The sequence below is a fragment of the Entelurus aequoreus genome, linkage group LG23, assembly GCF_033978785.1.
Source record: "Entelurus aequoreus isolate RoL-2023_Sb linkage group LG23, RoL_Eaeq_v1.1, whole genome shotgun sequence".
NCBI lineage: Eukaryota > Metazoa > Chordata > Actinopteri > Syngnathiformes > Syngnathidae > Entelurus > Entelurus aequoreus.
Window position 1 is genome coordinate 28,927,441 of NC_084753.1, and position 12,346 is coordinate 28,939,786.

General features: G+C 40.9%; 1 protein-coding gene across 1 annotated transcript in view; it reads left to right on the forward strand.

The window, feature by feature from the left end:
- The window catches only part of LOC133640360 (apolipoprotein B-100-like), a 143,318-nt gene that overhangs the window by 94,362 nt on the left and 36,610 nt on the right, over window positions 1-12,346 (forward strand). Inside the window, exons 41-46 of the mRNA XM_062033732.1 lie at window positions 9,048-9,359; window positions 9,443-9,670; window positions 11,157-11,424; window positions 11,489-11,618; window positions 11,704-11,838; window positions 11,973-12,110. Of these exons, the coding sequence (XP_061889716.1) occupies window positions 9,048-9,359; window positions 9,443-9,670; window positions 11,157-11,424; window positions 11,489-11,618; window positions 11,704-11,838; window positions 11,973-12,110 (1,211 nt within the window). The remainder of the gene's footprint in view (window positions 1-9,047; window positions 9,360-9,442; window positions 9,671-11,156; window positions 11,425-11,488; window positions 11,619-11,703; window positions 11,839-11,972; window positions 12,111-12,346) is intronic.

Sequence of the window (12,346 nt, forward strand, 5' to 3'; positions counted from 1 at the left end):
GAACAATATGCACTGATTTACTTAGAAAAATATTTTGGCTTTATGCAGACAGACTCAGAGCTTTTGTCTACATCAGGCTTGGGCAATTATTTTGACTCGAGGGGCCAAATTTAGAGAAAAAAAGGTCTGGGGTGAGCTGTATGTCTGATTTTTAGGAACACTAATACAAAACCTCACAATAATGTCTGATTGAAAGCTAAAAACGTTATGACAGACCGCCTTAAAAACGGAATGAAATTTTACGTTTTTTTACTGAATGACACCCACAATGTACATGAAAATAAGGAATGTGGGATATACAATATTAACTATGAACGATAAAACACTGAATATTGACAACATATGAACGTCACACCCCCTCTCCATCGACATATTTTACAGTCAAGCAAAACGCAACAAAAATGCAACAAACACAGCGAAAAATGAACGCGAAGGGTAAAAAAAAACCCACCTACAATGTCATATATCACTAAGCTTTTGAACTTTGATGTAAAAATCTTCCGCATTTGTCCCTGACACCCGCATTTCAGGCTGACACTGTGGAAACACTCTGTGGAAACGCTCCTCACCCACATTGCTTGGTGCCTTGTCTGAGCTGCTGTCATTTAGCTTACCATATTAACTAATTAGATTACCATAGTAACTAATTAGATGACCATAGTAACTAGTATATCATGCAAACGCGCAGATTCCAACCACTGAAATACTTTGTATAGTTCAAGACTTACAGTAATTTGAAAACATCACTGCACATCATAATGGCAGCTACACTTTCCATCTTAAAGATCTAAAAAAATTATTTGGGAATGTCCGGCAGGCCAGATTGAAAAACTCAACGGGCTGTATGCGGCCCCCGGGCCTTAATTTGCCAAGGTCTGGTCTACATCATGCTTTTAAACTGAAGAAGTAGTTGATACAAATTATACAGTGTGTATAATTTAAAGTAATCATATGTGACCTGTGCTGGCAAAATGAGTCACAATGAGGACATTTTAAAAACTGAGTTATTGTTATTTACACATTCTCCATCTAAAGACCTTCAAAATGATATATGGTTTGTTGGAATCGGACAGAAAATGACCGAGTTACATCCGATTGAAGTCGACCAAGTTTGAGGGTCCGTTTTGAGAAAAACCAGCTTAAAGTTTACTGTTTTAGAACAGAATGTTTCAAAACAAAACTCCATAGCAACCATACCTTAAAAGTCCTTGTAGCAAAACCAAAATTGGTACAATTAAAGTCAAATCCCATGTCTAAAGGAAAAATATATATTCAACTCTATTGAAAACGGTTATGTACAAAAATTTCAACACTGTTATGTCACAGATTTTTTGTTCACTGGTCATTTTGTCAGCTGGTCAGCTGTCCGTAATATTCCTGACCAGCAGCACTAAGAAGATTCGCCGACTGCAGTGAATTTAGCGCACTTGCAACCGCCTGTGTACCCTCTCCACCTTCTAAATCCATTACGGAATGTAAAACAGTCTAACTTATCCACAAAAATAATAATGAAATGTTCGAAAATCACCTTTTTCACCAAATATTCCGCTCGAATTACTGTGTGTTGTTTTTCATCAGGGCGCTGCCATGATACCACAATGCACCGCGCGGGGTGATTCAACCAATGAGGGTACGCCTCACAGCGACCGGTTAGCAACAAGCCGGATTTGTTTACGTCGGGACAGGTTTAAAAACTCAAATTCTATTGGTTCAGAATGGCGTCATCGGGAATTCCGTGCTCATTTTTAGAAAGTAGGTAAACTTGGCGTCACAATGATACCAAATATGGCTAGGGGGATTCCCTCTTATTGCCGCGAGTGAGCGTTGAAAACACTTGATTTTCTCAAGGAATTTTAACACAAAGGACTAATTTCTGAAGACATACCTCGTACAAAACCTTCAAATAAAGGTGATTTAAGATGTTTTCTTGCTATTTCGATGATTGGGATCGCTAGATTGTGGCTTTATGGACTCATTTTTGTGAAAATCTCAATTTCAACCAAGATAATTTTTTCACTTATTTGCCTGTTGGTCTAAATTAGCCTGTGCGTATTCCGACTCATTTTGCCAGCACGGGTCACATATAATAATGCAAGTAACCATTCAAAAGGATATACACTTTTATTTCTCATTACTGTAGAATTGGTTATCATTGTACTGTAATTTGAGGGTAAGTTGTAGTTCCATCCATCCATTTTGTACCGCTTGTCCGGTTCAGGACGAACTGGGGGGTGCTGGAGCCTATCTCCGCTGCATTCGGGCGGAAGGCGGGGTACACCCTGGACAAGTCACCACCTCATCACAGGGCCAACACAGATAGACAGACAACATTCACACACTAGGGCCATTTTAGTGTTGCCAATCAACCAGGTGCATGTTTTTGGCGGTGGGAGGAAGCCGGAGTACCCGGAGGGAACCCACGCAGTCATGGGGAGAACATGCAAACTCCACACAGAAAGATCCCGAGCCCGGGATTGAACCCAGGACTACTCAGGACCTTCGTATTGTGAGGCACATGCACTAACTAACCCCTGTGCCACCGTGCTGCCCTATAACCGTTTATTGAAGAAATATTAATAATTATTCCATGTTTTATTTGGGTCCCCCATGACATGTGGCACCTGTCTACCCTAACGCACGTCACGTAAAGCGTAAGATTGCACAATAAAACAGTTTTCACACCTGACGAGCATGAAAATAAACGAGTACAAACAAGTTATCTAAATTAAATACACAAAAAATAAAATGAACTCATCATTGTAAGTAAAAAGTTAATTTAAATAAATATTGAAAGGAATATTTACAAGGTCGGACGTTATCTTTTTGTTTATTGCCATCACGTGATCCCCTCATTTTCGTTCGTCCGCGTTGACGGGCACGTATTTCCCATCCCATCCAATCTGAAGCTGAAATACTCCCAAACGGGCATTTGGCTTTGTAATTCTATCTTTTGCCTGCTAATTTTTGTTACATTGCGGCACTTTTCACAGGTGAGGACGGAGGGTTTCTCTGCTTTCTGCTCTCCGCCCACCAACACAAAGATTGAGACTGACTGAAAAGAGGGCTCACTCACGTTGGGTTAATTCTACAGTTAAATACATGCGCTCAGGTGCTGAGAGGTATGCACTGAGTTAAGACGTCTTTCTCCCTGTTTGAAGTGAGACACGAAGAAAAGCAAGGCTCAACAATTCTGATTGCCGAACATGTCTGTCACTCAAATGCTGGTGACGGCCAAGGAGGAAATAAAACTAGGGATGTCCCGATACAACTTTTTCACTTCCGATACGATACCGATATTGTAGCCTTGAGTATTGGCCGATACAGATATCAATACGATATAGGCACGAATCATACATATATTTTATTCCTTATTTTGTTGTGTGGAATGTTAGAAAAGGCTTGATAAAGTGATGTTACTGATGTTGTAGTATTAAAACAGAAAACAATAGTCAGCAAGAGTAGGTATAGGAAAAACTGACCCATTTATTATTAACCAATTGGTTACATAAATTTTAACCTTCATCATAAGAGTATTACCTCAACAAATCCAATAAAAAAAAATGTTATATTTAAAGTGCAAAATAACCACTAATACCAACATAATTACACAATTGAATAGAATAAATTAAAAATAAATTAGAAGACCCTGAAAATAACTTAAATAAATCCAATTTAAAAAAAATTAAAAAAAAAAAAACGTTTTAAAGTGCAAACAATTCAAGTTCACTTCAGTTATTTTTTTTACTGTCAGCATATGTTGGAAACAACTGTAGTTGTCACGTCTTGCAAAGCTTTTGGCCAGCGTGGGTTGCTGAAGCAAGCCAGAGGTTTGTTGCTTCGCCTTGCTGCTCTCGCAAAAATCCTCATGTTCTTTTTTGTGGTGTTTTTTCAAATGTGCGATGACGTTGCTTGTATTGAACTTTCCCGGTTCTGTCCCTCCACGGGACACTTGCGCCTGACAAATGTTGCATTTAGCAGCAACGTCTTTGTCCGAGTTTAGGTTAAAATACTTCCACACAGCCGACATCACTACACTTTGCTGCAAGCGCACGCGTTGTCGTTGTTGTGATCACGTGGGCTGTGCATGCTGGATCAGAGACGCTCTTCTTCCGCAGCCAGCACCAACGTTAATTAAGGGGCATTAAGGGCACCTACTGTGTTGGAGTGTGATCAAACCAGAGTCACCTATTATAGACGTGCTGCAGCGGTAAATGGATAGCTTATATCGGAGCTCTTATATCGTAGTTATTAGATTCAGTCCGATAAAATCCAATATTCACTTTTTTGGCTAATATCGGACTGATTTCCGATATCAACATCGGATCGGGACATCCCTAAATAAAACTCCACCTCTTGCGGTTATTTATTGCATTAATTAAAACCTTGATGTCGATTAATCGTGCAGCCCTAATACACTTATCATAACACAGTTGGTTTCAGAAGTTTAGATACACTTATCATTGACATCAAGTGTCATGTTGATTTGTAGGTACACTAGATACTTTATTGACCAATAAGAGAGTAACAAGCACCTACCAAACCAGTCCCTTTGCCCAAATAAAATTCCTTGGAATAGAGTGCCCAATCAAAAAATCCCACATGTCGATGATGCAGTCTCTGAGTTTTTTATCCTAATTAAATACGGCCGCAATATAATGCTCCATGAGGCCAAAGAAAGTTGCACTTTGATAAAGAAGGTGAGAAACAATCAAATTTTAAAAAAGAACTTGCAGCAAACAACAATGGTAACGCTACTCTTTGCTCATCGCCGTCTTTGCCAACAAGAGTCTTCAGTAGTAGACTGACCATACGTACTCTTTTCCCCGGACATGTCCTTTTTTGCGGGGCTGTCCGGGCTGGGTTTCTTAAATGCCTCAAATGTCCGGCATTTTGAGTCAGGGTTGCGTGTATTTTCAATGTACGTCCAGGGTTAAGAAGGGGTTAAAAACAAAACAAATTGTGAAGGTGTGCGCACGCAGCGTTCGTGAGGGAGGGGCAGAGACAGTGAGAGCGAGGGAGTGGATTGATTGACATACTTGCCAACCCTCCCGATTTTCCCGGGGAGACTCCCGAATTTCAGTGCCCCTCCCGAAAATCTCCTGGGGCAACCATTCTCCCGAATTCTCCCAATTTCCACCCAGACAACAATATTGGGGGCGTGCCTTAAAGGCACTGCCTTTGCGTGCCGGCCCAGTCACATATCTATGGCTTTTCACACACAAGTGAATGCAATGCATACTTGGTCAACAGCCATACAGGTCACACTGAGGGTGACCGTATAAACAACTTTAACACTGTTACAAATATGCGCCACACTGTGAACCCACACCAAACAAGAATGACAAACACATTTTGGGAGAACATCCGCACCGTAACACAACATAAATACAACAGAACAAATACCCAGAACCCCTTGCAGCACTAAGTCTTCCGGGATGCTACAATATACACCCCCCGCTACTCCCTACCCGCACCCCCCTCCCCCTCCCCCAGGTTTTGCATATTTTGTGTGTTTGCCATAAAAAAACATAGTTTTGTTTGACAGAAAAGGGCGGAAAACAAACAAAAACAACATTAAAAAAAACTAAAACATTTTGAAATGAGGAATAGATCTGAAGTTGATGTAGACTCCAGAGATTTATGCGTTAAATATAAAATGTATGTATGCCCTGGCACACCATTAGCATCATTTCATGACCCAAGCAAAACACTTTTTACACTTTTATACTGACCCCATAAATTTACTGTGGGACCCCATTTTTATGACTTGATTTTGAAAATTCCTAGCACCAACACTGCTGTCAACAGAGGAGAAAAAATGCTTTATTTAAATAAATATAATATTTATAAAGCAAGTTCAAGTATCATTGGCAAATTTTCATCTAGTCCCGGCCTTGGCGTGCTGCCCACCTTAGCACGCATATGTAATCCTCTTTTTGGGATTTCAGAATATGGTCAGCCTAAGTAAAGGTAAAAGGGATAACTGTTTTATCCATTTAATTTGTTATGTATATGTATTTTGCATTGTTTTATGCATGTTAAACTATGATCATTCTCTCTAAAATGTTTTGTAGGGCTGTCAAAAACAATAACTCACGCGATTAATCACAGAAAATCACGTATGTACGAAGATTAATCACGCTGTTCATTTTAAGTGTGCATGCTCCTTTATGGTTGGCACGGGTTGTTATACAGTCAGTGATCAGGGCAATGCACACGTCAGTGCAAAGATGAGTGAAGAGACTTACTGGTGTGCTCGCTGGCAAATTCTACTTCAAATTAAACAAGATGGGACTCAAGATTAAATAGTTAGCAAGTTTTTTAGGAAAAAAATGACGGGCATCCAAGTAAAACATTTAAAAAATGGTCCTATGTAAAAACATTTGACAATAGACTTAGACAAACTTTAATGATTCACAAGGGAAATTGTTCCACACTGTAGCTCTGTTACAAAGGATGGAAAGGATAATGCACACAAGAGCACAAAAAGAGGGCGAAAACAGAAGGTATGAAGTAGACTAAAAATGTACCATAGTAGCAATATAAAATTTAACATGTATGTAATATTTACATATTATATATACCGTATTTTCCGCACTATAAGGCGCACTGGATTATAAGGCGCACCTTCAATGAAGGGCATATTTCAAAACTTTGTTCATATATAAGGCGCACCGGATTATAAGGCGCACCTATGCATCCATTAGATGGAGCTGCGCTAAAGGGAATGTCAACAAAACAGTCAGATGGGTCAGTCAAACTTTATTAATAGATTACAAACCAGCGTTCTGACAACTCTTTTCACTCCCAAAATGAATAAACGGCTGTTTTATTATTTTCCCCGAGGTAAAGTCAGTGACGTGGTGTTTTGTTTATCTTTTAACAACAGCAAGGTATAACATGTAGTGCAACATTTATATCACATAGTGGAAAGGAACTTTTCCCTGATTCAATAAACAGGTAAAAAACATTCTGATACTGTTACGGTAAATCAAACGTTAGTGCAATCCCAATATAGTAACTCCAAATAGTGCAGAGCAATAACAATATCAATAACTCAGCGTTGCTCAAACGTTGTCACACTACACAACACACAAAATAAACATGTAAAGCTCACTTTATAAAGTTATTCCTCATCCACGAATCCCTCAAATTCTTCTTCTTCAGTGTCCGAATTAAACACCATTGATTCGTTTATGTTAAATACTCTCGCTGCCGCTCTATTCCCGTGATAGTCTTAAGTTTAAACTCTGCGTCGTAAGCGTGTCTCTTAATAGGAGCCATTTTTGGGTTAGAAGCGCTTCTTCTACGGGGGAAAATGAAGTCGGCGGCTGCTTACCATAGAAGAAGAACTTCTTCTTCTACCGGGGAAAAAGAAGTTGGCGGCTGCTTACCGTAGCTGCGAGACCTAAACTTTATGAAAATTAAGTTTAGGTTTGTTGTGGCTCAATATTGGTCCATATATAAGGCACACCGGATTATAAGGCGCACTGTCAGCTTTTGAGAAAATTGGAGGTTTTTAGGTGCGCCTTATAGTGCGGAAAATACGGTACATTATATAATATATACCCATATATTATATTATATTTTTATATAATATATCATCGGCGGTCACTCGAACGAGTATGACGATCCTCCTGGTAGGGGTGTATCCCTTTATGGAGGATGCCTGTGCGTGACTTTGTTTTACGTGGGTAGACTGGTACACAGACAGTCACCACACGATCCTTGACAGAATCGGGTCCAGTGGCATGGAGTCCAAGACGACTGGGGACCCTTTTCTGCTGCAGCCTTCTCCCGCCATCGCAGCCGTTGTGGTAGTTCTTTAAATCTACCGTCTTCCGCCTGCTCCGCTGTTGAGGTCTTCACCGTATCCCTGGCTAGGAGGCAGTCAGGTACTAGGCCTTTGCCAAGGGGCCCACCTGGGGTAACAGTAGTAAAGGGGTTAACCTCCTAGTGGCCCAAGACCCCATAGAGGAGCCTCCACTGCCGGATGCACTTTAACGTCATGCCCAGGACACACATAATATATACAATACATAACAAATCCCAATTACCACATACAATATCACAGTATATGTAACAGCTGCAGCAAAAAAAGACATTTGCATCGAATACTGGGGGCTTTTTTAAGTTAGTTTAAATTATGCAAGGGAGTTATAACCTATGATTAATCCAAATTCAAAAGTGTGATTGGTCTTACTTGAATAATGTATGATTTAACAGCATTAGTTTTTGTTAATAGTTGTCTTTGGAACAGATTAATTGGATTTACATAATTTCTTGAGTATAAAAATTGCTTTGGTTTTTGCTGGACCTTTTTTGAACAAAAACAGAGGTGCCACTACATATACTTATATTTACCTTTCATTAAGTAGTGCTGAAAGGTGCCAGACGTCCAACTTGACAAGTCCAAAACCAATTCAGGATTACCTACAGCGGGTGGTTTCTTTCTCGCAGCATCAAATAATTAGTTTGACGGCAATCATTGAATCGCCCTCCAAGGGGTCCAAAATTCCTTCATGGGCAGGATGAGTGCATGTAAACTTCTTGCTGTGAGCGTATATGGTTGCATGCTTAATGTAACCACTTCACCAAGCCACAATCAGTCTACTTACACCAAATGTTTTAAAGAGAACAGCGTTCAGACAAGTTGGCCCTTTATGGTAGGAATTTTCTGCAAGAGCGAGCATCACCACCTAGAAGCTTTGTAATAATCAGACTGTAAAAAGCAATGCAGGTTATGTAACACGTTGGTCCACATTTCTTGTTACAGCTGTGGCTACTACAAAGTAGTGAAGGCAGTGTGACCATTACAAAGCAGTTAGTCTACGGCAAATTCCCACCTGTCTTGTTTTACTTTGGGTGTTTCTCCTTGTAAGAAGGTGTGGTGCCATTTGAGCTGGAGCAACATTTGCTCTGGCGTTTCTTTGAAAATGAATATCTTCAATTCTTCACAAAGCAGCCTCACGTACAACATAATTGTGTCAAATTAATGGCCACACTTTTTCCCTCTTTGCCATGGCTCCTCACCCATCCATCCCCAGCAGCTGCGGTGTCGGCGTCAGGTTCCGGCAACAATATGTCAGGCCCCCCAGCCAACGGCTTGTACCGCTCAATGCCTCAACCCCAACCTCAGCAGCAGCAGCAGCAGGCTCCCCCGCAGAGCAGCGGCATGCCCTCGAGTTCTTTCTACGGGTCTGGATCAGTCTCTCTCGCCAACACCTCTCAGAGCAGCTCATTGTTCTCCCACACCTCTGCTGCACCTCCGCTCCAGACCTCCTCCCTGGGCTTCAGCAGCCCTGGCAACTCGCTCGGCGTGGGCCTGGCCTCTGCTCTCGGAGGGTTTGGATCCTCTGGTCAGTGGCGAAAACCACAAGTAGTTTCCAATAATTATGTATGTGATGCTTATTATCTACTCTTATTTATGTTCTTGCTACAGTATCCAGCTCTACCAGTAACAGCGTGTCTCGCAGGGACTCCCTGTTGACAAGCTCCGATCTTTACAAACGCGGAAACAGCAGTTTAACGCCCATCGGGCAGCCTTTTTACAACAGCCTGGGTTACTCCTCCTCACCCAGCCCGATTGGGCTCACCTCCGGCCACTCACCACTCACTCCTCCACCTTCACTGGCCTCCTCTCATGGATCCTCCACCAGTCTTCACTTAGGTGAGAACCACTTCCAGTATGTTCCGCTATACAATGGTTCTGTGCAGTGATGGGCAAGCTACTTGGAAAATGTAATAAGCCAAGCTTTAAATGTAGCTCAGTTAAAGTGGAAGCTAATCCCCAGAGAACTGTAGCAAGCTACACGGCAAAAGTAGCTTGCTACGTCAACACAACATACTGTATGTATATGTGTGTGTGTATGTATGTATATATATATATATATATATATATATATAGCAGTGTTTCCCATAAAATGCCAAGATACCTGTGGCGGTGGGGGCGTGGCTATGGGCGTGGTCACCATGACATCATCAAGTAATTTGCATAATTGACTACAATGATATGATTTTCTCTAAAAAGGCTCAAAAAAATGTATACTTACTAATTAATAACAGTTTTGTTTTAAACGGACATCCATCCATCCATTTTACAATATAATTACAACACTTTGTACATATTTATATACAGATTTGAACAATAAGTTATTCACTGAAATATATTTATTAATTGTGGTTCTTACAAAAAATATATCTTATAAAATATAAAAGCTAAAATGTCTCATAAAGCTCTGCCCCTTTAATTAGTGCATACTAAATAATTTAACTTTAGCCTACTACTAAAACCATATTATTTACCAGCAACATAAAGTGAAACAGAGGCAGAGGTGTCCTGCCAAAGTCAGTAACAAATAAACAGAAAACAGTAGTGGTGGTAGATAGACACAGAGCTTCATCAAAAATCTGATGCACTGAACAAAGAGCTCCAAAAATCTTGAACTTTAGACTGCCATCAGTTTTACTCCCTACACTTAACCATGTGTTTCCTACTGTCTGCAGACTTTGCACCCTTTGTTATATACACATGTTGTGTTTCTAATATAAATACATTTAATAAAGTCAAATACAAATAAGGCAACAAGAGAAGTATCCTACACTTCTCTTTTGTAAAGTAAATCTGAACAGCCGATATGGGCATCTACATCAACTATATGATTTGCCTGAGAAGCTGGAGAGGACATAAAAAAAAAAATTAAAAAAAAATGTTTTATTTATTTGTGGCGGACGTAATTCTTTCGTGGCGGGCCGCCACAAATAAATGAATGTGTGGGAAACACTGTATTGAGCAAAGAGGTCTCCTTTTTTTTTACCAAGAAAAGTGCACTTGTTATTGAGTATATACTTATTAGGTATTTTTGGGGTTCATTGAGGTTAGCTAATTTTACTTGTTTTGGAAAGCCTTGACAAGCCGAATGTTCTTGTTCTATTGGCAGAATTTATTTTCTTTTTTTTCTTGTTTTTGACCACTGACATTTTGCAGTGTAGCTAACCTACAGGAACTACTACTGGTTCAAAAAGGAGCGACCGCCACGCTACTGGGAATGTAGCGTCGCTACTTGTTGCCCATCACTGATTTTGTGCTGTGTAATAAATTGGATGTACAGCAAACCTCGAACGTCTGCTAAACGGCTTTCATCATGCAATTCCAGGAGGCTTGACAAATGGCAGCGGGCGTTACATCTCTGCAGCACCTGGAGCCGAAGCAAAGTACCGCAGCACCGGCGGGACGTCCAGTCTATTTAATTCCAGCAGCCAGCTTTTCCCTCCGTCTCGCCCTCGCTACAGCCGGTCTGATGTCATGCCGTCCGGCCGCAGCCGCCTCCTTGAAGACTTCAGGAACAACCGCTTCCCGAACCTTCAACTTCGAGACCTGCCTGGACACATGGTGGAGTTTTCTCAAGACCAGCATGGATCCAGGTTGCTGACATAAGCTGACGAGTTGACAATACAGTGCACACGTTTCATCAACGTTTCCTTTTAGATTCATCCAGCAGAAGTTGGAGAGAGCCAGTCCGGCTGAGAGGCAGATGGTTTTTGGAGAGATTTTGCAAGCAGCTTACCAACTTATGACCGATGTGTTTGGGAACTATGTCATCCAGAAGTTCTTTGAGGTAGGCTGTGAGCATTTAGTGATTCTACATTGTTGTGTTGCCTGGTGGATATATTATATTTAATCTGGTCCTTTTTGTGTTTTAGTTTGGAAGTGCAGACCAGAAGCTGGCTTTGGCGACTCGTATCCGAGGTCATGTCCTCCCTTTGGCTCTACAGATGTACGGCTGCAGGGTAATTCAGAAAGCCTTGGAGTCCATTTCTTCAGACCAGCAGGTAATTGTAAGTGAGATTTCCTTAAAAATGTCCTTACTATTGACTTTTATAGGGATGTTTTTTTTTTAATCCCACACACTGCAGACGTACATCAAAACGATTTGAATTGTCATTCATGATCTGTAAATTCCCTGTTTTAGAGTGACATTGTTCGTGAGCTGGATGGCCATGTTTTAAAATGCGTGAAGGACCAGAACGGGAACCATGTAGTGCAGAAGTGCATCGAGTGTGTCCAACCTCAAGCCCTGCAATTCATTATAGATGCCTTCCAAGGCCAGGTAAACTACCTGTCATTTTGAATGCAATGAGTTTGGTGTTTGTCGGGTAATTACATTTCTAAGTTACCATACATCCTACAACGATGGCCTCTGCTGTGATATATGCATGGACCCTATTGTCTGCCCCTTTTGTCGTACTCGTAAATAAATGCTGCACTCAAATAGACGCCAATGGCAGTAATTACCTTTTCAATGTTCCTTCCATTATCATGGGAGGTTACGTTACAGACCTCATA